Source organism: Trichomycterus rosablanca, chromosome 7 (genome assembly GCF_030014385.1).
Source record: "Trichomycterus rosablanca isolate fTriRos1 chromosome 7, fTriRos1.hap1, whole genome shotgun sequence".
NCBI classification, from domain to species: Eukaryota; Metazoa; Chordata; class Actinopteri; order Siluriformes; family Trichomycteridae; genus Trichomycterus; species Trichomycterus rosablanca.
In genome coordinates, this window is record NC_085994.1 from 2,740,594 (window position 1) to 2,767,500 (window position 26,907).

The following is a 26,907-nucleotide window of genomic DNA, read 5'->3' on the forward strand; positions in this document are numbered from 1 at the left end:
TTGAAAGATAGGCGCAGGAGTGCTGTCAGCATTGCTGCAGAGATTGAAAAGGTGGGGGGTCAGCCTGTCAGTGCTCAGACCATACGCCGCACACTACATCAAATTGGTCTGCATGGCTGTCACCCCAGAAGGAAGCCTCTTCTGAAGTCTCTACACAAGAAAGCCCGCAAACAGTTTGCTGAAGACATATCAACAAAGGACATGGATTACTGGAACCATGTCCTATGGTCTGATGAGACCAAGATTAATTTGTTTGGTTCAGATGGTCTCAAGCATGTGTGGCGGCAATCAGGTGAGGAGTACAAAGATAAGTGTGTCATGCCTACAGTCAAGCATGGTGGTGGGAATGCCATGGTCTGGGGCTGCATGAGTGCAGCAGGTGTTGGGGAGTTACATTTCATTGAGGGACACATGAACTCCAATATGTACTGTGAAATACTGAAGCAGAGCATGATCCCCTCCCTCCGGAAACTGGGTCGCAGGGCAGTGTTCCAGCATGATAATGACCCCAAACACACCTCTAAGACGACCACTGCTTTATTGAAGAGGCTGAGGGTAAAGGTGATGGACTGGCCAAGCATGTCTCCAGACCTAAACCCAATAGAACATCTTTGGGGCATTCTCAAGCGGAAGGTGGAGGAGCGCAAAGTCTCGAATATCCGCCAGCTCCGTGATGTCGTCATGGAGGAGTGGAAAAGCATTCCAGTGGCAACCTGTGAAGCTCTGGTAAACTCCATGCCCAGGAGAGTTAAGGCAGTTCTGGGAAATAATGGTGGCCACACAAAATATTGACACTTCAGGAACTTTCACTAAGGGGTGTACTCACTTTTGTTGCCGGTGGTTTAGACATTAATGGCTGTATATTGAGTTATTTTAAGGGATGAATAAATTTACACTGTTATATAAGCTGCACACAGACTACTTTTCATTGTGTCAAAGTGTCATTTTGTCAGTGTTGTCCCATGAAAAGATATACTTCAATATCTGCAGAAATGTGAGGGGTGTACTCACTTTTGTGATACACTGTATATGGGAACTGGCTACAGCTTAATTATTGACATTTTACTTTTTTAATGGAGCCTAAAACACATAATCTCATCACCGTCATGATTTCCCAGCATGCCTGAGGTGAAGGATTTGAACAGGGTGTGATGAGTTTAGAGGCTCTACATGTACTGAACGTTAAAACATGGGACCTGCTGTCGTTTTAGGGGTCGCTTCAGCGTGGTGACGTACTGTGAGGACAGCAGGGCTTCACAACCGCTGGCAGCCAAGCTGACTCCGTACGGACCCGAGCAGAGACAGCTGGTGCTGCGAGAGTACCAGGTGCTGCGCCGACTGTGCCACCCGAACCTGGTCCAGCTCCACGCTGCCATTCTCATTCCCTCCTGCCTGGCGCTCATCGAGGAGCTGTGCTCCGGACGGGAACTCCTCTACAACCTGGCTGAGAGGTGAGAGCGCCGAGTGCTTCTGCTTCTCAAAATAACATTTTTATTAGATTAAAATTATTTTACGCCAGCCCACTACCACTGAGACCAGACCAAAAGTTCCTCAGAGGTGCTAACCAGGCACCCAGGAATCCCTGCCTTGTGCCCAGTGTTTCCAGATGTGATCCTGACCAGGATAAAGTGAAAATGGAAAACATTAGATGATAAAGGATTCTTTTTTTTGTATTTGAAAAGTTTTAGGTATCCTGCTTAGGTTCGGCCATTTAATGCTCTTTGAAAAGATTTTATTTATTTATTTACTTATTTCTTCATTTATTTATTTCTTCATTTATTTATTTACATATTCATTTATTTATTTATCCAGATTAATATTTTATTTACTTATTTTATTTATTTATTATTTGTTCATTTATTTACTCATTTACTTATTTTATTTATTTATTATTTATTCATTTATTTACTCATTTACTTATTTTATTTTTTTTATTTATTCATTTATTTACTTATTTTATTTATTTATTAGTTATGTAATCATTTATTTATATATTATTCATTAATTTATTCATTCATTTATTTATTATTTATTTATTTATTCATTTATTTACTTATTTTATTTATTTATTTATTTATTTTATTCACTGCTGCTTTTGTTTTACCCATTTGTTTTTTTTTTGGGTTTTTTTGAAGAGTTTTGGGTACCCCGCCTAGGTTCGGCCATTTAATATTTATTTATTTATTTATTTATTTATTTATTTATTTATTTATTTATTTATTTATTTATTTTTTATTTATTTTTTATTTATTTTTTTTTTTATTTATAGCTGCTTTATAGTTTTAGGTATCCTGCTTAGGCTCGGCCCTAATGCATCTTAAACATCAGTTGAAGTCCAGATTAAGATTTTATTTATGTATTTATAAATACATTTATTTATTAGATTTTGTTTGTTTTATTTATTTATTTGATTGGATTTTGTTTGTTTTATTTATTTATTTGATTTGATTTTGTTTATTTTATTTATTCACGGCTGCTTTTGTTTTACTAAATTTATTTAAACAAACGCACCATTTTGAACACGGATATTAAAATCCTCCAGCATGAACGGATCCACAGATCTTGTCCTGTGTGTCGGTGTTGCAGGGGTGTGTACGGAGAGCTCGACGTGTGCCAGCTGTTGCAGCAGCTGCTGAGCGGTGTGGATTACCTTCACGGTCGCCACATCATCCACCTGGACCTGCGCTCCGATAACGTCCTGGTGAACAAGCACAACGTTCTGAAGATCGTGGACCTGGGCTCCGCTCAGCCCTTCACTCCGGGACACGCCCTCAACATCGAACACATCAAAGAGATGTCGGGGAGCAAAGGTGATTCAAAACATCAAAGCAAACATCAGTTTATGTGACGTAAAGATTCTGCAAAGTTAGCCCGTCCAGTTACAAGCACATGAACCAACTAGGCATAACATTATGACCACGGACAGGTGAAGTGAATAACACTGATTATCTCTTCATCACGGCACCTGTTAGTGGGTGGGATATATTGGGCAGCAAATGAACCTTTTATCCATGCTGACCCCTGTCCACCACCGAAAGTGCCAACAGTGGGCACGTGAGCATCAGAACTGGACCCCGGAGCAATGGAAGAAGGTGGCCTGGTCTGATGAATGACGTTTTCTTTTACATCACGTGGATGGCCGGGTGCGTGTGCGTCGCTTACCTGGGGAACACACGGCACCAGGATGCACTATGGGAAGAAGGCAAGTGGGCGGAGTCAGTGTGATGCTTTGGGCGACGTTTTACTGGGAAACCTCGGGTCCTGCCATCCATGTGGATGTTACTTTGACACGTACCACCTACCTAAGCATTGTTGCAGACCATGTTCACCCTTTCATGGAGACGGTTCCCTGATATCTGTGGCCTCTTTCAGCAGGATGATGCTCCCTGACACAAAGCTAAAATGCTTCAGGAACGGTTTGAGGAGCACAACAACCAGTCTGAGGTGTTGACTTGTCCTCCAAATTCCCCAGATCTCAATCCAATCGAGCATCTGTGGGACGTGCTGGACAAACAAGTCCGATCCATGGAGGCCCCACCTCACAACTTACAGGAGTTAAAGGATCTGCTGCTGACATTTTGGTGCCAGATACCACAGCACACCTTCAGGGGTCTAGTGGAGTCCATGCCTCGACGTGTCAGGGGACCAACACAATATTAGGAAGGTGGTCATAATGGTATGCCTAATCGGTGTATACACACACAAGCACAAACACACACACAGAAACATACGGCCCAACGTTTAATAAATCCCTCACCATGTACCATTAATTTTAAAAAGGCATTTCCATGCACGTTATTGGGGGTGGTCCTAATGTTTTGGCTCATCAGAGTAAATAATCAGATTTATTTAGGATGTCTTCTCCTTATGTGTGTGTGTGTGTGTGTGTGTGTTTGTTCTGTTTGTTAGTTTACATTGTCCTTTCCAAAGCTCCTGAGATCCTGGAGGGTCAGGGTGTTGGACCTGCCACTGATATCTGGGCTCTGGGCGTTCTGGCTTTTATCACGTAAGTTACCGAACTAACTCTGTTTAGTCAGTCATGGTCACAGTCCACAGTTCATGGCATTATAACGCATTATAACCTTCCTAAAAGCATCTGCACGGTTACACTAACGGCTCTGTCCACTCATGTCCTGTTCTCCCTCTTCATCCCCTCCTCTGATTGGACAGGCTGAGTGCGGACAGCCCCTTCCATTCAGACCTGAGCTGGGAAAGAGAGCGAAACATCAGGAAGGGTAAAGTCCAGTTCGGCCGCTGCTACCCTGGACTCACTGAGGGAGCCGTCAACTTCCTGAGGAGCACGCTCAACAACAAGGCCTGGTACGTTTCTATATCGGCTTCATAATCACGGGTTTACATTCATACTGTCATCATGTCATTACAAGACATTATGACATCATGCGTTAATGTCATGTATTACAGGTGATGATGTCATGATGTGTTTTACAGGTATAATGATGCCATTGTGTGTTATTGCAGATGTTACGATGTCATGATGTGTTTGACAGATGTTTTGACGTCATTATGCGTTATTACAGGTGTTTTGAATTTATTGTGTGTTTCACAGATGTCATGATGTGCTTACAGATGTTTTGATGTCATTGTGTGTTTTACAGATGTTTTGATGTCATTGTGTGTTTTACAGATGTTTTGTTTTACAGATGTTTTGATGTCATGATGTGTTATTACAGGTGTTTTGATGTCATGATGTGTTATTACAGGTGTTTTGATGTCATGATGTGTTTACAGGTGTTTTGTTTTACAGATGTTTTGATGTCATTATGTGTTTACAGGTGTTTTGTTTTACAGATGTTTTGATGTCATAATGTGTTTACAGGTGTTTTGTTTTACAGATGTTTTGATGTCATAATGTGTTTACAGGTGTTTTGTTTTACAGATGTTTTTATGTCATGATGTGTTATTACAGGTGTTTTGTTTTACAGATGTTTTGATGTCATAATGTGTTTACAGGTGTTTTGTTTTACAGATGTTTTGATGTCATTATCTGTTTACAGGTGTTTTGTTTTACAGATGTTTTGATGTCATGATGTGTTATTACAGATGTTTTGATGTCATGATGTGTTATTACAGGTGTTTTGATGTCATGATGTGTTTTACAGATGTTTTGATGTCATAATGTGTTTACAGGTGTTTTGTTTTACAAATGTGTTGATGTCATTATGTGTTTTTACAGGTGTTATAAGGACGTGTTTTTACAGGATTTTTGATGTCATTCTGATGTCATTATGTGTTTTACATGTGTTATGATGTCATTATGAAGTGTTATTACAGGTGTTGTGATGTCATTATGTATTATTACAGGTGTTGTGATGTCATTATGTATTATTACAGGTGTACTGATGTCATGATGTGTTATTACAGGTGTTTTGATGTCATTATGATGTCATCGTGTTTTTACAGATGCTGTGATGTCATGTTTTATTACAGGTGTAATGATGTCATGATGTTTAATGACATGTCACAATGCAATTTTAGGGGAAGACCGTCGGCTGCAGAGTGTCTCCAGGACCCGTGGGTACGAGGCGAGCGGGACCTTTCCAAACCCACGTCCTCTGTGGTTTGCTTTTCCACTGACAAACTGCGGGCTTACCTCAAGGAGCGAGAGGCCAAACGTCACCGCGCCCGCACCAAAGTCACTCTACCGCATGCTTAAACATCTGGATCAGGGTGCAGGACGGGGGCGTCTGGGTTCCTGATTGTTTTGCTGAATGCTACCATATTATTATACGCTCTATAAAACACAGTGGCTGCAAATAATGATGCAAAACAACATCTGTTACCTTCATATCACATTCAAAAGCATCACATAAACCCTTCACAGCTCAAGTCAGAAGTTTACATACACTTATAAAGTACACATACACTGATCATAACATTAAAACCACCTCCTTGTTTCTACACTCACTGTCCATTTTATCAGCTCCACTTACCATATAGAAGCACTTTGTGATGTGTGTTAGTGTGTGTTGTGCTGGTATGAGTGGATCAGACACAGCAGCGCTGCTGGAGTTTTTAAACACCTCACTGTCACTGCTGGACTGAGAATAGTCCACCAACCAAAAATATCCAGCCAACAGCGCCCCCTGGGCAGCATCCTGTGACCACTGATGAAGGTCTAGAAGATGACCGACTCAAACAGCAGCAATAGATGAGCGATCGTCTCTGACTTTACATCTACAAGGTGGACCGACTAGGTAGGAGTGTCTAATAGAGTGGACAGTGAGTGGACACAGTATTTGAAAACTCCAGCAGCGCTGCTGTGTCTGATCCACTCATACCAGCACAACACACACTAACACACCACCACCATGTCAGTGTCACTGCAGTGCTGAGAATCATCCACCATCTAAATAATACCTGCTCTGTGGTGGTCCTGTGGGGGTCCTGACCATTGAAGAACAGCATGAAAGAAACAGATGGACTACAGTCAGTAATTGTAGCACTACAAAGTGCTTCTATATGGTAAGTGGAGCTGATAAAATGGACAGTGAGTGTAGAAACAAGGAGGTGGTTTTAATGTTATGGCTGATCAGTGTATATTGACCTATAATTAATTTATGCAATCATTATGCATGATTTATGAAGGGTAAAAGAAGGGTAATAAAGTGCCCTTCTTAGACATTGTTGCATGGCAGTGTGATTCCTCAGTGTGTGATGAGTTTGAGAAAGCGTAGCCTAGTTTTTAATAGTGTTAATGTGAGACTGGATTTATATAATGCAGAATATTCAATTCATCCATTCATTTATTGTCTGTTTTGCCCTCGCTTTATCCTGGTCAGGGTTGCGGTGGGTGCAATTCATTGGCCGAATGGTAGGAAACACCCCAGACAGGTGAATATTAAATATATGAATATTTATTTATAGTTCTATTTATTATTGAAAGAGATTATTCATTTTTCATTCTCATTTCATTTCCATTAACCACTTCATCCTGGTCAGGGTTGTGGCGGGTCTGGTGCCAACGGGTAACACTGTGTACAAGGCAGGAATAACCTAGACAGGGCAGCAATCCATCGCAGGGCTCCTCAGACATAGCCAGTACCAATCCTGTATGTGTAGGCACCTGGTCAGTTGATAGCACAGCAGAGATTCAAAACTGTGTAATACAGCGCTGCACCACCCGAGTGCCCTAAATGGTACTTAACATGGTGCCATAGAACGTGTTGGATTTGAGGTCTGGGTTGTGGATGGTCTTAGTGATATTACAGTTATTCTGTCTTAAATTGATTTCTGAGTGATTCTAGAGAATAATCTTGCTTAGAAATAATGAATTTTGCATGATTTATGAACATAGTGTTGTTATTTTGACAATAGTTATTGCATGCACGCTTTAAAACAATTTGTTATTAAATAATTCATATATTCATATGTATGAGCCAGTTTTATTAAATGTCTTTATTAAACTGAAATTGTGTGTGATTTTTTATTTTCTGAGAGTCAGATCCGTGCACACTGGTTCCTGTTTTCCTGTATGATGAGTTTGTAGTAAAATACAGCTTAATAAATTAAAGTTAAATAAATGTTGTTAGATAGTTAAATACATTTTGGACATCCCTGGTCAGATAGATAGATTAGCACAGACTATAGGAGATTTTTTAACATGACCTGTGGGGACTCTTTTTGCCTAAATTAACAGTTTGGTAGTCCTGGTAACACACTAAAGACATAAATATTTACAGAAAAGAGTCCAAATGCTTTTGTGAATGGTGAATGAGAGATTTCAGTTGTTGATATTTATTTTAATTTCATAAAACAAGCATTAATATGTTTAGATCATGTATATAATTGCTTTACAAGTGTTTTTTTATTTCATGTTTAATTTCAGAACTGTTACATTTTACTTCTACTGAAAGTAGGGCGGCACGGTGGCTCGGTGGGTAGCACTGTCGCCTCGCAGCAGCAAGAAGGTCCTGGGTTCGATCCCCAGGCGGGGCGGTCCGGGTCCTTTCTATGTGGAGTTTGCATGTTCTCCCCATGTCTGTGTGGGTTTCCTCCGGGTGCTCCGGTTTCCTTCCACAGTCCAAAGAGGTGCAAGTGAGGTGAATTGATATTACTGTGTTTGATATTAAACTTGTGAACTGATGAATCTCGTGTAATGAGTAACTACCGTTTCTGTCATGACTGTAACCAAAGTGTAAAACATGACGTAAAAATCTTAATAAACAAACAAACTACTTAAAGTAAATAAGTTAATCAAAGTCAGTAACTTTTCAGTTAAAAGTCAGACATTATTATTAATCATTACAATTATTATTAATGATTAAAATTATAGTTTTCTTCTACTTTTGTTTGTTTTTCTTTTCAACATCGCGTCAGTGATTTTTGATCAGGCAAATCTGAGGGTCGCCTAAGCCAAGGGTCCTTTGGACGCTGGATGTTTTGTACGGCGTGTTAAACAACGGTGCAGTTAGCATTTTAGCATTTTAGCATGTTAGCAGAGGAACTGAATTCATGATAAAACTTGTATTATTTATAACATTTGAATAACAGCAGAGGAACGCCGGACTGGTAAGCACAATAATTATTATAATCATTATTTTATATAATATTAAAGTGTCAGGTGTTAAAAATGTAAATGTGTATTTCCCGCTGATTAGCATGGGAGCTAACTATGCTAGCGGTGTTCAGTATTTAGTGGGTTATGTAGAATTGAGTATAATAGTGAATGTTTACTCGAGTATTAAGTAGATTAGAGGGTATTAAGCATTACCTATTGAATTATTTGTCAAGTATGTATTACTGAGTATAATGCATTTATTGTTGTGTATTAAACATTTGGGTAAATGTGCAGTATTGAATACTGTATAGGATTTATTATTTTTTCCAGCACTAATACTCCAGTGTTGAGTTAAATATTGTGTGGATTATTGAGTGTTGACTTAAACATTTGGTATTTGGTATAATCGAGTATTGAGCCATATGATGCTATAGTCAGTTCTAGTGTACCAAGTAGGGTAGTAGTAGCCTAGTGCTCAAGGTACTGGACTAGTAATCGAAAGGTTGCTGGTTCAAGCCCCACCACTACCAGATTACTACTGTTGGGCCCTTGAGCAAGGCTCTTAACCCTCAATTACTTAGACAATATACTGTCACAGTACTGTAAGTCGCTTTGGATAAAAGCCGAAAATGTAAATGTAAAAATAGTGTGTAGATTTAAACCATTATCTTCGAATCTGCTCTACTAATAACACCTGTATTATTATTATTACCAGTATTTTTAAGCAGATGCGTTTTTAACTTCAGCCATAACATTAAAACCACCTCCTTGTTTCTACACTCACTGTCCATTTTATCAGCTCCACTTACCATATAGAAGCACTTTGTAGTTCTACAATTACTGACTGTAGTCCATCTGTTTCTCTGCATGCTTTGTTAGCCCCCTTTCATGCTGTTCTTCAATGGTCAGGACCCCCACAGGACCACCACAGTGCAGGTATTATTTAGGTGGTGGATCATTCTCAGCACTGCAGTGACACTGACATGGTGGTGGTGTGTTAGTGTGTGTTGTGCTGGTATTAGTGGATCGGACACAGCAGCGCTGCTGGAGTTTTTAAACACCGTGTCCACTCACTGTCCACTCTATTAGACACTCCTACCTAGTCGGTCCACCTTGTAGATGTAAAGTCATGTCAGTGTCACTGCAGTGCTGAGAATAATCCAATAATCCTAAATAATACCTGCTCTGTGGTGGTCCTGTGGGGGTCCTGACCATTGAAGAACAGCATGAAAGGGGGCTAACAAAGCATGCAGAGAAACAGATGGACTACAGTCAGTAATTGTAGAACTACAAAGTGCTTCTATATGGTAAGTGGAGCTGATAAAATGGACAGTGAGTGTAGAAACAAGGAGGTGGTTTTAATGTTATGGCTGATCGGTGTATGACCTAAAGTATATGGACACACACACTAATAGGATTCTGGAATAAGACATCATGCCCTCGCTGGCAGGCATGTACCCAGGTTCAAATTGCATTTGTATTCTAGGGGAGTTGTAGCCTAGTGGTTAAGGCACTGGACCAGTAATCAAAAGGCTGTTGGTTGCCAGGTTGCCACTGTTGGGCCCTTAAGCAAGGCCCTTAACGCTCAATTGCTTAGACAGTATACTGTTACAATACTGTAAGTCGCGGGGCGGCACGGTGGCTCGGTGGGTAGCACTGTCTCCTCACAGCATGAAGGTCCTTTGTTCGATCCCCAGGTGGGGCGGTCCGGGTCCTTTCTGTGTGGAGTTTGCATGTTCTCCCCGTGTCTGCGTGGATTTCCTTCGGGTGCTCCGGTTTCCTCCCACTGTCCAAAGACATGTCCTTGGAGACACTAAATTGTCCATAAACTTGTGAACTGATGAACTTTGTGTAATGAGTAACTACCTGTCCTAATAAACAAACGAACAAACAAACAAACAAACAAACAAACAAACACACAAACACTGTCTCCACCAGTTAATATTTTACATTATTTATATTTATGGCATTAAGTGGCCACTTTTATAGAAGAAGAAGATATACTTTATTTGTCATGTATACATGTACAGTACAATAAAATTCTTTCTTCGCGTATCCCAGCTTGTTTTGGGAGCTGGGGTCAGAGCTTGGGTCAGCCACCTTACGGCACCCCTGGAGCAGACAGGGTTAAGGGCCTTGCTCAAGGACCCAACAGTAAAGCAACTTAGAAACCTGACTGAAAACCTATCCAAAGTATTTGGGTTGAGGATTGAAGGTCTTGTTCAGGGGCCCAACAGTGGCTGTTGTTGGTGGTGGGCCTTGAATGAGCAACCTTGTAATGACGAATGCACTACCTTAATCACTGAGCTGCTACTGTTCATTCCTCGTAGTAGAAAGCTTGGCCGAATTTAATTTAAATAGATTTAATTTATATAGATAGAACTGCCGTTGTTTGCCACTTAATCAACCATGATGAAGAAGAGAAACGTTTTAGAGCTTTTCTAATATTTATTTAATATTTTGTTGAAGCCCCTTTGGTAGCAGTTACAGCTGCAAGGCTTTCGGATGCTAACGATGGCGTTGAGCTTACAGTCGCTGCGTTGCTTAGTTAATGGTTGCATTTGTTTGTGTACACAGACCATGACGACCGGTGCTGATGTGAGAGATATTCTGGAGCTGGCTGGAGGAGATGATGCCGGACCCATCAGCAAGAAGGACTTCATCAACTCGGACAAGGTGAAAGCCTCGGCAGTAATCTGCAACACCCACACCTTCAGTATTTACACACAGTGGTCTGATGCGCTAGCTCATCACTGCTGAGTGCTCAAGCTCTTAGCAAACCTAGCAGACAGAGACAGATAAGAGTTAGACATGTCTGAGGGAGGGAAGGTTGAATGTGGCACTGTGGTCTTTCTGGGTTTGAATCTGAGCGGTGCTATCTGCTGGCCAGACATCTACACAGACATGGTTGGCCATCCTCATATGTAGGTCTTAACTCATTTGTACCCTACACCATGTGCTTACAGAAAAAGGTGAAGAAGAACCCAGAGACCCTGACCTTCAAGAGACCGGAGGGAATGCACCGTGAGGTCTACGCTCTGCTCTACTCCGACAAAAAGTAGGAACGCTGCCTTTTACCTTCAGCCCTTAGTTGGAATGGAAGCTGTGCAGCTCACAAGCAGGGACAAATTACCATAGACACAGTCCAGCATTTTGTTGTTATTATTATTATAAGATGCTAATCAGAACTTGTATTTCTACTGATGTAAACATGAATTTACGCCGGATACAATAATCAGACTCGAACATAATACCGGTCTCGCCAAGAAATGGCACAAACATGGTGTTAAAATCCAAACAAACACACACACTGATCAGCATCAGCGGTTGTGTTTTCAATGCATAACCATTCTGTCGTTTAGATCAGGGGTTTTCAGCCTTTTTGGACATGCGCCCCCCTCCGTGTGCCGACCGCAAACTTGCGCCCCTCCACCCACCCTCCGTAAACTTGCACCTCGACCCCCGTCAACCGTCGCACAGAAACTAGAGATGGACCGATCGGGGTTTTTGGCACAGATTCCGATCTCCGATCTCCTTTCAGGGACATCGGCCGATAGCCGATTCCGATCGGGTGTGTGTGTGTGTGTGTGGGGGGGGGGGGGGATTAGCAGTAAATAAACTTAAAAAGAGGCTCACAGTAAAGATAAACCGGAGCAGCGTGTGTGTGTGTGTTTGTGCCTTTAGAAGAGACGCAGTTACAGAGACGCAGAGTTCACAGTATCGCTATAAGTGATTCATTGATTCATGAGTTGATTCGTTTTTATGTGAAGCGTAAGTTTCTTTTCTCGGTTATCTCTCCGTGTTTACTGTTATTAATTAAATGTCGTGGTTTTAAATAAACACCAACTACTACAGAACATTCTGTGTGACTCTCTTACATTAAAAAGCTTCATTAAACTGCTATTACCACAGATCTGTAACCGAGTCAGACTCGTTCCGTCTAAGGAGCTAAAAGTTTTCTAAAAGTTCAGCAGATGATCCTGAACTAACGAATTTGGTAATGAATAAACTTTTGCCTCTGATTGGCTCTGTAACGTTTTCTGTTCTCATCTACATCACAAGTAAGAACCGCTTACGATTTACCAAAGTGAACCAGGAGTTTATATAACGTGCTGATAGAATCGACTCAGATGTGACCGGGTTGAATTATCTTTTTAAAGTAAATATTACAATCAGCAAAATTACATCGTATGTATGATGCACAACGTTAATGATGTTATTTTAGGTCATGAAGAGCTTTCACGATGGTTTCTGTACGATGGTTGATGAATGGTGATGTGATGGTTGGTGCTTCGTAGCTCAAAGTCTGGATCGATCCACTGAGCTGTTAACTTAACGTGGTCTTTATATATCACACGATCGGATCGGCTACTTTTAGGAAATATCGCCGATCGCCGATAGCATATTTTGATTAAAAATCGGCCGATACCGATTCGTAGCCGATCGATCGTCCCATCTCTAACAGAAACCATTGCGAAAGCTCTTGACAAGCTACAATAACATAATTAACGTTGTGCACATCATGCATACGATGCAATTTTGCTGACTGAAAATATTTACTTCATCAAGATAATACCGCCCGACCCCATCTGAGCCTCTTCTATGAGCACATTATTTAAATTCGTGGTTCACTTTCGTAAATCGTGAGCGGTTCTTGCTTTTGATGTAGGTGAGGGCAGAAAACGTTACTTCACAGAACCAAGCAAAGGCAAAAGTTCATCCTTAGCTAAGTTGGTTAGTTCAGGATCATCTGCTCTGACTGACAGAAAACGTTTAGCTCCACAGGCAGAACGAGTCCGACTCGGTTACCGCTCTGTGGTAATAGCAGTTTAATTAAGCCTGAGCTTTTCAAGGTAAGCGAGTCACACTAAATGTTCCAGTATCTGGTGTTTATTTAAAACCTCAACATTCATTAATAACAGTAAACACGGAGAGATAACAATAAATGCAATACGTAATATATTCTTCATATTTCTAATGTATATACTATATTTTTTTCCATTAATATATGTACATCACCTATTCTTAAAGGGGATATTATGATACTATGTGTGCAATTTTTTTTCCTAGCTTTATACTGCTGTAACAAATAATTTTCCTAAGGGGATCAATAAAGTATTATCTTATCTTATAACGGAGAAAAGAAACTTCTTCACTTAAAATGAATCGACTCCTGACTCACTTATATCGATACTGTGAACAGAGCATCTCCCACTATACACCTCTCTTAAAGACGCACACACATGATTTATCTTCACTGTTAGCTCTATTTTTAAGGTTTTTTCAGACTGAACTGGATAATAATAATAATAATAATAATACATTTTATTTAAGGGCGCCTTTCTAGACACTCAAGGACGCCTTACGATACAGATTAACATAATCAATAACAGTACATTAAGGATAGGCACATTCAAAAATGTAAGTTTTAAGACGAGACTTGAAGATAGTGAGAGTTAATAGCACGGATGTCAGGAGGGAAAGAGTTCCGAAGGTGCGGAGCCGAGTAACTAAGCCCCATGGAAGATAAGCGGATGGATGGATAACATTAAACGTGCGTGTGTGCGTGGTCAGCAAGACTAATCAAATATGCCTCCTGTGGATGAAACACGAATTGCTTAAGTTTTAGAAGTAAAATAAAATCTCGTAATGCCACGCCCCCCTTCCCCAGGACAGGGCCCCACAGGTTGAAAACCCCTGGTTTAGATAATATCAATCCACTGGGTAGTTTTTGTTTTAGTTCGGCCTCTAACCCGTGGAGTTTTCTCTATACGAGTCTGTAAACATGAACAGACCACTTGTGTTATTATGAAGTATATTTATTCCATGTTTGTGTGTGTCTTCCAGCAGGGACGCCCCTCCTCTGTTACCCAGCGACACCACTCAGGGTTACCGCACGGTGAAAGCTAAGCTGGGCTGTAAGAAAGTTCGACCGTGGAAGTGGATGCCCTTCACCAACCCGGCCAGGAAGGACGGAGCCATCTTCCACCACTGGAGACGAGCGGTGGAGGAGGGCAAGGATTACCCGTTCGCTCGCTTCAACAAGGTGAGAGGGAGAGAGACGGCAGGATTGTGGTGTGGACTAGAGCAGGGTTTTTCAAACTTGGCGGAGATCTGGTCCCACTGCGGATTACAAGATTGTAACATAAAGCCTCCACAAGGGCTTCTTGTATAGTTTAGTTCATGTTTACGTGCCTGTTAAAGTTTCTCTGGGCCGCAGAGAAAAATACTAATAATTAAATAAACAAATTTTTACAGGCTTATAGACACAAAATGAACTTGTCCGTTTACGCCCCCTTGTGGAGGCTGTATGTTACATCTTGTAAACCACAGTAGGACCAGTTTGCACCATTCTTATGAATTAAGTTTATTTCATATTGATGCAGTGTTTGTGCTGCCTGGAACGTTTCAAAAACCCTGTTCTAGAACAATAAGTAAAAATTGTTGGTGGTAAATATATCCATTACAAATCTAATCCTCAACACTGTGTGCTAGAAATCAAGGGGTCTGAATATCTTCTAATTCCTTTGTATATAAAGTTAAAGATTTAGATACAGACACGTCCTGTTCTACTACTGCACTGTTCACACTAAACTGACATCTGCAGGATTTCCTGGCTGTGTCTCAAACCGCATCAACCTACTATTAAACGTACAGCTTAATGCAGTAGAGTACAGATATCAGACGGAGACGCTTTAAATGTGTCTCTTTAATGGGTCTGACTTTATCCGTGTGAATGTTTCTGCTTCCCCTCAGGCGGTGCAGATTCCGGTGTACTCGGAGCAGGAGTATCAGATGTACCTGCACGATGACGGCTGGACTAAAGGAGAGACGGATCACCTGTTTGACCTGTGCAAGCGCTTCGACCTGCGCTTCATCGTCATCCACGACCGCTACGACCACCAGCAGTACAGAGTAATCGGCTCATTTATAGAACTTTAAGCCATAAAAATAAGCATAAAAATATAAAATATACCAAATTATAAAGACAAAATAAATAAGCAGGCAGAAACATAATAGCTACCTTGCCATAAAATGACACAAACGTGTTAAACATGGCATTAAAATCCAAATAAATAAAAAAATTATGTCAATATAAATAACTTTTAATAAATAACCCCCCCCCCCCAATGCACTGGCTAAGGAGTGCTCAGACTATCATGTACCCTTAGCCGGCAGCATCTACTCACCTGCCCTTCAAAGAGAAATGCTATGCTCACCTTTATCAGATCATCCATTGCTATACAGCCGCCTTAAACAGACAGCAGAGGCCACTATTGTGCTGAAGTCATACATTTTTTACCTTTTCCTTCCCTACAGGCTTAGCCAAATGTGCCTGTGTGTGGCCACCCGGGTGGTTGACCTGCACGGCTGAGATTCTGAATCGGATCCCAGTGGAAACTCTTACACAAGACAACACAAGAACAGTTTTAACCTACCTTGCGGCCAGGAAAATGAACATATAAAATAGACCAAAGTACAATAAACGGACAAAACAAAATACCTGGTTTTCCATTAAATGACACATATGTGGTAACAGGGTGTAAAAACCCAAATAAATAAATAAATAAGCAGGTTCCAGTGGTGATGGACGAGCACATTAGGCCACTGTGCAACCCAAATGATCAAAATACTTCCTAACGGCATGTGGTTTTTTTTCACCATACCTGTATCACTCTTCTGACCCCATGTTGCCTCAAAGCATCTTTTCAAACAGTTCCACCTACCCAGATCTTCCATTAATGTTATAGTAAGCTATGTACAGTGATTTGACTTGTATTGTAGTCCTCTAAACTTTTATAATCTGTTCCTCAGAAACGTTCCGTGGAGGACCTGAAGGAACGCTACTATAACATCTGCGGAAAGCTGACGAAGGTCCGAGCCGCCACCGGGACCGAGCCTAAAATATACGTCTTCGACGCGGGACACGAGAGACGCAGGAAGGACCAGCTGGAGAGGCTCTTCAACCGCACACCTGAACAGGTGAGACCTGGGAGCAGAGGCGATTTAACCTGCCTGTGGGCCAGGGGGCTACGGCTGGTTGTTGGCCCCCCACGTATAGTTTTCATAAAATCAGTACACAACGCAAGACAACAGAGTTCCTTCCGAACCATGTTACCCAAACCATAGTAAGGACACACAGACAACAATCAACAGGTCAAAACATTAAATGCAGATTCAATAAAATGTAAATATGGAATCAGGAACCCAGTACCCAGGTCTACAGTCTCATCATTTCACAACACACGCGACAAGACTGAACAGTGCAGTTCTAACATGAAAAATAGAAAACATCTGAGCTTACCTTTTAGAAGTCTTTTCTTCTACTTTTCTGGAATGAAAAGTCTCTAATAATGTCCTTAAAGTCCAGATTTTTCAAAATGTCACTCTCAATAGACATCGGAGTCAAGTGGCTCACTCTTTCTTGGTGCATAGCAGATCGCAGTTTATTTTTAACTATTGCAAGTTTGGAAAAAGACCGCTCCCCGCTGGCGTTTGTGACTGGCAGAGTGGAGTATAACGCGCTAGCTCTTACGTTCATGTTGCTTAACTGAAACCACCAATCAGAATTACAGCAGCTCGTTAAGAGTTTATCTGGCCAATCAACAGTCAGAAATATGAATAAATCATTGGTTTGTAAGCTTCCCCATTCTTATTAACCAAAATAACTAAGAAAATAAATAAAAAAATAAAACAGCCAATCCAGGGCCCTCGATTATTCGGGGCCCCTGGGCTGAAGCCCAGGTAAGCCCATGCATTAAATCACCCCTGCCTGGGAGGCTTATTGCTTCCACCTGTAGGAGTGGGAAATTGAAAGTCTACATTTTAATACAGTATTAAATGTCAAAATGATATATAAAAAAGTGTTTAAGTATAAAAAGTCCAAACATTTCAGGTAAATAATAAACACATTTAATGCTTTTTTCTCCTCTAAGTGGAGAGATGAGCTTCTGTACCTTGGCTATTTGTGGAGGATTGTTAACAATCCACTAGAGGGCAGACTGACCTCATGAGCCAGATACACACATAAGCCTCAGACATTGAGATCTTTATGAATCGATAGTGTTGGAAGACTATGGTGCTTCCAACACACTTGCCTACCACTGCTGAGACCTCGAGCTCTCAAGGTCCAAATCTGTTCTGCTATCATCCATCCATGCACCTAGACAGACACAATTGGCTATGACTGAGTTAGGGAGGGTTGAAGAGATTCTGGCCTTTGCTGGCTGGCTAAACATTTACATTTTCGGCATTTAGCAGACGCTTTTATCCAGAGCGACTTACAGAAGAGCTTCCACAGTAAACATGTCCTCACTCTAGTTTAAGTAAAACAACAGCCCAAGAACACATCTGCTAAAACCTGATAGAACCAAAGTGGGTATTTGTTTCTTAAGTAAGTACAAGTCAGCTTAAGTGTTTAGTAAAAAGGTGATGAAGGTTTTTAATCGTTTTTTAAAGACAGCAAGAGTGGGGTGATGATGAGGCAGCAGTGGGGTGATGATGAGGCAGCAGTGGGGTGATGATGTGGCAGCAGTGGGCTGATGATGAGGCAGCAGTGGGCTGATGATGAGGCAGCAGTGGGGTGATGATGAGGCAGCAGTGGGCTGATGATGAGGCAGCAGTGGGCTGATGATGAGGCAGCAGTGGGCTGATGATGAGGCAGCAGTGGGGTGATGATGAGACAGCAGTGGGGTGATGATGAGACAGCAGTGGGGTGATGATGAGGCAGCAGTGGGGTGATGATGTGGCAGCAGTGGGCTGATGATGAGGCAGCAGTGGGCTGATGATGAGGCAGCAGTGGGGTGATGATGAGGCAGCAGTGGGCTGATGATGAGGCAGCAGTGGGCTGATGATGAGGCAGCAGTGGGGTGATGATGAGGCAGCAGTGGGGTGATGATGAGGCAGCAGTGGGGTGATGATGAGGCAGCAGTGGGCTGATGATGAGGCAGCAGTGGGGTGATGATGAGGCAGCAGTGGGGTGATGATGAGGCAGCAGTGGGGTGATGATGAGGCAGCAGTGGGCTGATGTTGAGGCAGCAGTGGGGTGAAAATGTGGCAGCAGTGGGGTGATGATGAGGCAGCAGTGGGGTGATGATGAGGCAGCAGTGGGGTGATGATGAGGCAGCAGTGGGGTGATGATGAGGCAGCAGTGGGGTGATGATGTGGCAGCAGTGGGGTGATGTGGCAGTGTTTAAGTCGGTTAAAAACCAGACGGGCAGCTGCATTTTGAATGCGCTGCAAGGGTTTAATAGTGGACATAGGAGCTCCTGCCAGGAGGGAGTTGCAGTCGTCCAGCCGTGAGATTACAAGTGACTGCATGAGAATCTGAGTAGCTTCCATGGAGAGAAATGGTCGAATCTTCCTGATGTTGTAGAGGAGGAACCTGCACCATCTTGTCATGTTGGCTACATGAGAAGAGAAGGTCAGCTGGTTATCCAGGACAACACCTGGTCTGATCTGGGAGTCATCAAGAGGCGCTAAAGGTGCTTGTGTAGAAATAGTGAATAATGGACACACTGCATACAGGTGAAAAGAAGTGCTTGGCTACAGCAGACATGTCAGAGGGGGTGTGTATTTGGTACGCCTCTCCTACGTCAGAGCTGAAGTCCGAAGCAGTAGAGGAGATGGGCCTGGGGAATTGGATATGACTAGATTGGGAGGAAAAGTGGGAAATTAGGTAAAATGGGAGGAGGCGCAGATCTGACTGTGTGGCAGCAGTGAGATTCATACAGATACAGACAGCGTTCTCAGTGATGATTATGTTCCTGCATGTTTTTGGCATCATTTGACTCTGAGCTCTTCCTGCTCGTCTCGCAGGTGGCGGAGGAGGAGTACCTGATACAGGAGCTCAGGAAGATCGAGACCAGGAAGAGGGAGCGCGAGAAGAAAGCCCAGGACCTTCAGAAGCTCATCACGGCGGCCGACAGCACCACAGAGATGCGCCGGGCCGACCGCAAGAACACCAAGAAGAAACCCGTGCAGAAACGAGAAGCAGAGAAACCGGTGACGTTTTATTTTTGTTCCTTTTATCCTTATCTTGTAAGTCCCTGTTCCAATTCCTCTGCTCCTCATATCACCACACACTGGCCGAGGAGAGCTGCAGACTGACCCTCACCAGTCAGCGGTTGATTCCTTACTGAGAGGTGACGGTGAGACGGCTCATGAGTTCCTCCGCTACTTGTACCAGCAACATAGGATCTGACAGGGTTCCTCTTGAGTCGAGCTATTAGGCCAGGAAACCTATCAAAGAGGTTAAACTGCAGCGCCAGCTGACCTCTGAACTCTTCTTTCTGAATGTCTTGTACCCTTGATACTCGATCCAGTCCATAAACGCCCTATAGAGGCTGCAGGGTTCTTTATCTGATCTTTATGAAAAGTATCCGATCAGGTGGCGCACCAGAGCTGGGATTTCGAATACGTCGTATCGAATCTCTCTGCCATCCGGCTGGTCTGGGCGGCTATAAGAACAACGATTGGCTTGTTGTTCACAGGGTGGGTAAGCCGGACCAGGGTTCCTCATAGCTGGTGCAATTATGACCTCTGCTGGATGATCGATGGCGCCTGCGGAGAGTAGAGGAATAATGCTGATCAGGGTGTGGCTCTCCGTGCACAAGGCTGATCCGCATATGAACTCGCCTCAGGCAGGGGAAAAGACTGGGCATGTGTCAGTTGCGAAACTCCTCACTCGGCAGTGGAGGGTTCTATCGGTAGAGGTGAAGCGTATCGCAATAAGGGTAATTGAATACGACTAGATTAGAGGAGACAATTGGGGGAAAAAAAGAGAATAAAACATCTGATCAGGAGAACAAACACTGCTGAGAACTTAACATGTAGAATCAGAAGCTTTAGAAGATTTCTTCTATCCGTTTGTGGGGTTGGACGATCATTGCGTATCACAACCTTTTGTAACTTCATCTAAAAAATAAAAAGTCGACCCTAATCAGAGAATGAAGACGTCTAGATGTTTGTACGTCGAGACTGGACGACTTTTTTTTTGTTTGTATGTTTATTTTGTGTTTGTCCCAGAAAAAAACGCACTTGTTTACAGTTTATTATGAAGTCAAATTATTAAATTAATATTATTAAACAGAGTTTAATTTTATGTTTAGTGCTGAACCTGTTTTAGTCCTTGTGCCTCCCTCACCCACCCGTCTGCTGGCGCATGTTCAGTCAGGGTGGCGGGCGGCACGGTGGCTCGGTGGGTAGCACTGTCGCCTCACAGCAAGAAGGTCCTGGGTTCGATCCCCATGTGGGGCGGTCCGGGTCCTTTCTGTGTGGAGTTTGCATGTTCTCCTCGTATCTGTGTGGGTTTCCTCCGGGAGCTCCGGTTTCCTCCCACAGTCCAAAGACATGAAATTGAGGTGAACTGGAGATACAAAATTGTCCATGACTGTGTTTGATGTTAAACTTGAACTGATGAACTTTGTGTTGTAACGAGTAACTACCTGTCCTGTCATGAATGTAACCAAAGAGTGTAAAACATGACGTTAAAATCTTAATAAATAAATAAAATACACAATGCCCATCCTGGGTTCCCACAAAGAGTGCTGTTGCTCACTCGACTAAAAGATTTGTCGTTGTTTAGACGTTGCAAGGTGAATAAAACAAGAGTGCTAGAAATTATTCACTTAAGTATTTTTTTTTTTTTTCTCCCCAGACACTACCAGAAACTGCAGGAATCAAATTCCCCGACTTCAAATCAGCAGGAGTGTCGTTACGAAGCCAGAGGGTGAGTAGACGTTAGCCTGGCCTTCATATTAGCTCTGTTTAATACTTGCCTGATTTATTAACAACAAATTCAGCAAATGCAAGCAATTAAAGAGAACCTGAAATCCTTCCTGTAGTTACTGCAAATAAATGAACCGACTGGTATTTTCAGTTCATGATTGGAGATCATTGGACTTTATCGTTCGGGGGCTTTTCCTACTTCTTTTATCGGTACTTTTTGTAATACAAATACAGTGGAACCTACATTTAACGAACGGATTTCTAACAGACAAATTCTGGATTGTTTAAAATTTCAGTAAGAAGCAAACCAAGACCAGTAGTTCAGTAATCGTCCACTAGTCGCCACACGTCTCTCTGTTTACATGAGCGATAGGCTTTATTTTCTTTATTTTGCCAGGAGGCTCGCTTTGTTCTCGCCTTTTCTAGGTGTTTTATGCTTAATTTGTGAGTTCTAGTGCTTAGTTATGTACCAGCGCTGCTCCAGTAGCTTCAGACTCTTGAGTTCCCACTATATCATTACAGCAAAAAAAACACCACCCCCAGTAGTACAGAACATTTACATGATATGTTTTCTTATCTATTTATGTTGTTCATTTTACTGTTGAGCATATGTGCATGTTTTGCACTTTTATGAACCTTAGTGAAGTGTTTTCATATATTTTCGCATCCCCTGGGGGAAAAAAAACCCTTAAAAATTGGATTTTACGTACCAGTGCGCCTTGCTTTTAGTCCGTTAAATCGAGGTTCCACTGTACTGCATTTCTGAACATGAACTTGATTAGAATTAGAACCTGTAACAGCTGTTGTAGAACCAGGGTGTGTTTTATTTGTACCTGTATGGTCCAAATGGGGTTCTCACGGTCAGTTTTCAAATTAGAAGCACATTTTTACATTTGACCAGTTACAATGCAAGCAACAGAGGGCCCAGCAGTAGCGACTTGGCAGTGGTGGGACTTGAACCAGCTCCTTTCTGATGAATATTCCGGCACCTTAACCACAGAGCTTCCACTTTCTTATAAGAAACAATCCGGTTGCTCCTAAACCCACCTGCTTTAGTCACTTCCAGTCACTCATCTCATCACCTCCGGACTAGGAGAGATCCCGACTAGCGTCAGCTCCTTTTCTGTAACATATCCGACTCCCCCTCATTCAGACAGGCACAATTTCGTCAAAGTGGCCCGAGATTTACTTTCACGATATTTATCAGCTTGCATTTCTAACTAAACACAGTGCACGCAGAATCAGGGGCTTTGCTCAGGGGTCCAACAGTGACAGTTTGGCAGTGGTGGGACTTAAACCAGCTCCCTTCTGATGACTAGTCCAGCACCTGAACCACAGAGCTTCCACTTTCTTATAAAGACAATCCAGTTGCTCCTAAACCCACCTGCTTTAGTCACTTCCAGTCACTCATCTCATCACCTCTGCTGCTTGCAACACGTCCCCACTGGACTAGGAGAGATCCCGACTAGCATCCGCTCCTTTTCTGTAACATATCCAACTCCCCCCTCATTCAGACAGGCACCAGTCCATCAAAGTGGCCCGAGATTTACTTTCACAATATTAATCAGCTTAGATTTAGCTCAGGGGTCCAACAGTGACTGTCTGGCGAGACGTAGGACTGAGGAAGCACATGACAGCCGCCTGTCCAGTAGATTTGCGTCTGAATGATGATCCTTGATCTGATTTGTTTGTGTGTGTGTTGTTTCTTATTCTATTCGGTTTAATGACGTGTGTGTGTGTGTGTGTGTGTGTGTGTGTGTGTGTGTGTGTGTGTGTGTGTGTGTGTGTGTGTGTGTGTGTGTGTGTGTGTGTGTTTCAGATGAAGTTACCGAGCTCAGTGGGCCAGAAGAAGATCAAAGCGATCGAGCAGCTACTCACGGAGCAAGGAGTCGGTGAGTGCTGCCTCAATGTGGATTCCACACAATCCCAACAACACTGCTGCACCTGCTACACTCACCACCCTTCCAGTATTGCGAATGGTCCACCTACAAAATAACATCTGATGGTCCATTGTGGGTCTCTTTTTTGACAAACGGTGCACAGGCACGGTTGACAAAGCATACAGAGCAATAGATGGGCTACAGTTCAGCATTGTATACCTACAAAGTCCATCTGTATGGAGAGTGTAGATTATAAAATAATTAAGGCATATATGGACCAAAGTTGTGTGTATTGGTTAAGATGTCTAGTGATTAGCACATGCCAGTACCTGATTCTAGTGTGTGTGTGTGTTCCAGATCTGAACCCCATGCCCACCGAGGAGATGGTGCAGATGTTTAACGAGCTGCGCAGTGACCTGGTGCTGGTGTACGAGCTCAAGCAGGCCCACAGTAACTGTGAGTACGAGCAGCAGATGCTGAGGCACCGATACGACGCCCTGCTGAAGGCCGGGGGCGCCGCGACGCCTCACGGCGAAGGCGCGGCCGGCCCGGACGGACATAGCTGGATCGGCGCGGACGACATCAAAACCGAACCCAAGGAGCACATCATCGACGTGGTGGGAGCGCCACTCACGCCCAACTCGGTAAGGAGGATTTCACACAAGCGAAAGTCACTCGTGGGGTCTGTGTGAAAACCTCATCCTACACTCCCGAGAAGAGGGCGTGTCTAAATTCTTAGATCCTTTAAAATGCTCCTATGAGGCGCCTTGATTCTGAGTGATGATCTGACTGAATAACGAGGGAGCGTCCGACGCCGCCTCAGCGCTGAAGGCAATCCCAGCATTCAGTGCGGCACGACTTTTCTCACAAAATATGATACATATGGCCGACGAACGCAGAGCAACCAATGTCAAGATAAGTCAAATTTATTTATATAAGGCTTTTTACAATGAACATTGTCTCAAAGCAACTTTACAAAATCCAGGACCAACAGACACAAAACCCCTATTGAGCAGCCGAGGGCGACAGTAGCAAGGAAAAACTCCCTTAAAATTACAGGAAGAAACCTTGAGAGGAACCAGACTCAGCAGGGACCCCCGTCCTCTTTGGGTGGCCTGGAGGAAACTTTAAATAAATAGGATTTACACAAATCACATATATTAAGCAGCAAGTGAACATTTTATCCTCAAAGTTGATGTTAGAAGCAGGAAAAATAGGCGAGCGTGAGGATCCGAGCGAAAATTGTGACGGCTAGACGACTGGGTCAGAGCATCTCCAAAACTGCAGCTCTTGTGGGGTGTGTCCCGGTCTGCAGTGGTCAGTATCTATCAAAATTGGTCCCAGGAAGGAACAGTGGTAAACCGGCGACAGGGTCATGGGCGCCCAGGGCTCATCGATGCATGTGGGGAGCGAAGGCTGCCTCGAAGGGTCAGGGCTGTTTTGGCAGCAAAAGTGGGACCAAGACAATATGAGGAAGGTGGTCATAATGTTATGCTTATCATGTGAATCCGCTCTAACGCCGAACTCTCTCCTCCACAGCGCAAACGCCGAGAGTCGGCCTCCAGCTCGTCCTCCGTCAAAAAAATGAAGAAACCCTGACCCTCGTCTCCACTGGAACTGCGACGACAGCGGAGTGTCTGAGATCGTTCGCGCTCGTTCAGCAGGTGGAAGTTTCGGCACCGGGGGGTGCTGTTGGCACTGTTGTGGATTTTCAGTCTGTGTCACCTTAATAACACGGTGTCTTTGTTTCTGAGCGTTCTAAATCTACTTTTTATTGTTTCATTGTCACTGTCGAATGTCGGCACGCGGTTCTATCGACGATATTAAAGGACAAAATCAGGATTGTGTCGATAATGAACAAATGGCATTGTTTATAAATTTAACAGTGTATAAAGAATGACTTTGACTTCTGTAAAAATATAGATAAAAGAGCTAAAACATTACAACCACAGTGCTTTCAAAACTGACCCCCACTAGACATCTGTAGGAGCTACACGGTGTATAAACGGCTATAGAACGCTACCAAGAAGAAGAACAAGGGTTGTAGGGCGGCTGGTGCCTCTTATAACCATCTATACGACGTCCACATGAGACTGTAGCGCCCTCTACAGCCCGACCTCTGTGTTCCTACACATACCCGCCATGCTAATTATTATCTAATAAATCTCTTTTTTTCTGGCAGTGATTTTGTCCTGATGTCCAGAAATGTGAATGCGCAGGTGAGCGGTATGTTCAGTTAGGGCTGATTGAGGTTCCTCGTAGTTTGTGTGTTGAATGCAGCAGATCTGAGCAGCATAAAGACCTTAAATCAGGGTCGACTGGGTTTAAGCATCTCTGAAACCAAGCCGTGTTGAGTACCCACAGACGGCGGTCAGAGGAGGGACAAGACGAAAACCGCTGACAGGTTAGTTATTGATGCCCGAGGACTTGGCTATGAAGTTGAGTACTGACCAACAGAAGATGTACTAGAATAAGGTGAATGTGCCATAACACACGTCTGTCCACTGAATAAAGCACCATTTACCATATACAGGTCCTTCTCAAAAAATTAGCATATTGTGATAAAGTTCATTATTTTCCATAATGTAATGATACAAATTAAACTTTCATATATTTTAGATTCATTGCACACCACCTGAAATATTTCAGGTCTTTTATTGTTTTAATACTGATGATTTTGGCGTACAGCTCATGAAAACCCAAAATTCCTATCTCAAAAAATTAGCATATCATGAAAAGGTTCTCTAAACGAGCTATTAACCTAATCATCTGAATCAACGAATTAACTCTAAACACCTGCAAAAGATTCCTGAGGCTTTTAAAAACTCCCAGCCTGGTTCATTACTCAAAACTGCAATCATGGGTAAGACTGCCGACCTGACTGCTGTCCAGAAGGCCATCATTGACACCCTCAAGCAAGAGGGTAAGACAGAAAGAAATTTCTGAACGAATAGGCTGTTCCCAGAGTGCTGTATCAAGGCACCTCAGTGGGAAGTCTGTGGGAAGGAAAAAGTGTGGCAGAAAACGCTGCACAACGAGAAGAGGTGACCGGACCCTGAGGAAGATTGTGGAGAAGGGCCGATTCCAGACCTTGGGGGACCTGCGGAAGCAGTGGACTGAGTCTGGAGTAGAAACATCCAGAGCCACCGTGCACAGGCGTGTACAGGAAATGGGCTACAGGTGCCGCATTCCCCAGGTCAAGCCACTTTTGAACCAGAAACAGCGGCAGAAGCGCCTGACCTGGGCTACAGAGAAGCAGCACTGGACTGTTGCTCAGTGGTCCAAAGTACTGTTTTCAGAAATCAAGGTGCCAGAGTCTGGAGGAAGACTGGGGAGAAGGAAATGCCAAAATGCCTGAAGTCCAGTGTCAAGTACCCACAGTCAGTGATGGTCTGGGGTGCCATGTCAGCTGCTGGTGTTGGTCCACTGTGTTTTATCAAGGGCAGGGTCAATGCAGCTAGCTATCAGGAGATTTTGGAGCACTTCATGCTTCCATCTGCTGAAAAGCTTTATGGAGATGAAGATTTCATTTTTCAGCACGACCTGGCACCTGCTCACAGTGCCAAAACCACTGGTGAATGGTTTACTGACCATGGTATTACTGTGCTCAATTGGCCTGCCAACTCTCCTGACCTGAACCCCATAGAGAATCTGTGGGATATTGTGAAGAGAAAGTTGAGAGACACAAGACCCAACACTCTGGATGAGCTTAAGGCCGCTATCGAAGCATCCTGGGCCTCCATAACACCTCAGCAGTGCCACAGGCTGATTGCCTCCATG

The 26,907-nt window shown here is 43.1% G+C and overlaps 2 protein-coding genes across 2 annotated transcripts in view; both read left to right on the plus strand.

Moving 5' to 3' along the window:
- obscna (obscurin, cytoskeletal calmodulin and titin-interacting RhoGEF a) overlaps positions 1 to 5,846 on the plus strand; it is a 91,751-nt gene extending 85,905 nt beyond the window's left edge. The window contains exons 85-89 of the mRNA XM_062998720.1: positions 1,212 to 1,451; positions 2,587 to 2,810; positions 3,910 to 4,006; positions 4,171 to 4,320; positions 5,497 to 5,846. Coding sequence (XP_062854790.1) covers positions 1,212 to 1,451; positions 2,587 to 2,810; positions 3,910 to 4,006; positions 4,171 to 4,320; positions 5,497 to 5,674 — 889 coding nt within the window. The 3' untranslated portion in view covers positions 5,675 to 5,846. The remainder of the gene's footprint in view (positions 1 to 1,211; positions 1,452 to 2,586; positions 2,811 to 3,909; positions 4,007 to 4,170; positions 4,321 to 5,496) is intronic.
- A 2,569-nt stretch (positions 5,847 to 8,415) lies between these two features.
- Positions 8,416 to 25,308, plus strand: dmap1 (DNA methyltransferase 1 associated protein 1). Its single transcript, XM_062998850.1, has 11 exons — positions 8,416 to 8,529; positions 11,096 to 11,194; positions 11,485 to 11,576; positions 14,366 to 14,564; positions 15,275 to 15,433; positions 16,334 to 16,501; positions 19,337 to 19,522; positions 21,177 to 21,248; positions 23,067 to 23,139; positions 23,485 to 23,771; positions 24,667 to 25,308. Exons 2-11 carry the CDS (start codon positions 11,099 to 11,101, stop codon positions 24,724 to 24,726), a joined length of 1,392 nt encoding a protein of 463 aa, XP_062854920.1. The 5' UTR covers positions 8,416 to 8,529; positions 11,096 to 11,098; the 3' UTR covers positions 24,727 to 25,308.
- The last annotated feature ends 1,599 nt before the right edge of the window (positions 25,309 to 26,907 follow it).

Bases quoted from the DNA above. Each gene is read 5' to 3' on its own strand.
- dmap1 (XM_062998850.1), top strand. From the start codon at position 11,099: ATGACGACCGGTGCTGATGTGAGAGATATTCTGGAGCTGGCTGGAGGA. The intron at 15,434-16,333 runs GTAATCGGCTCA...TCTGTTCCTCAG, and splicing joins ACGACCACCAGCAGTACAGA to AAACGTTCCGTGGAGGACCT. The intron at 19,523-21,176 runs GTGACGTTTTAT...TTTTCTCCCCAG, and splicing joins AACGAGAAGCAGAGAAACCG to ACACTACCAGAAACTGCAGG.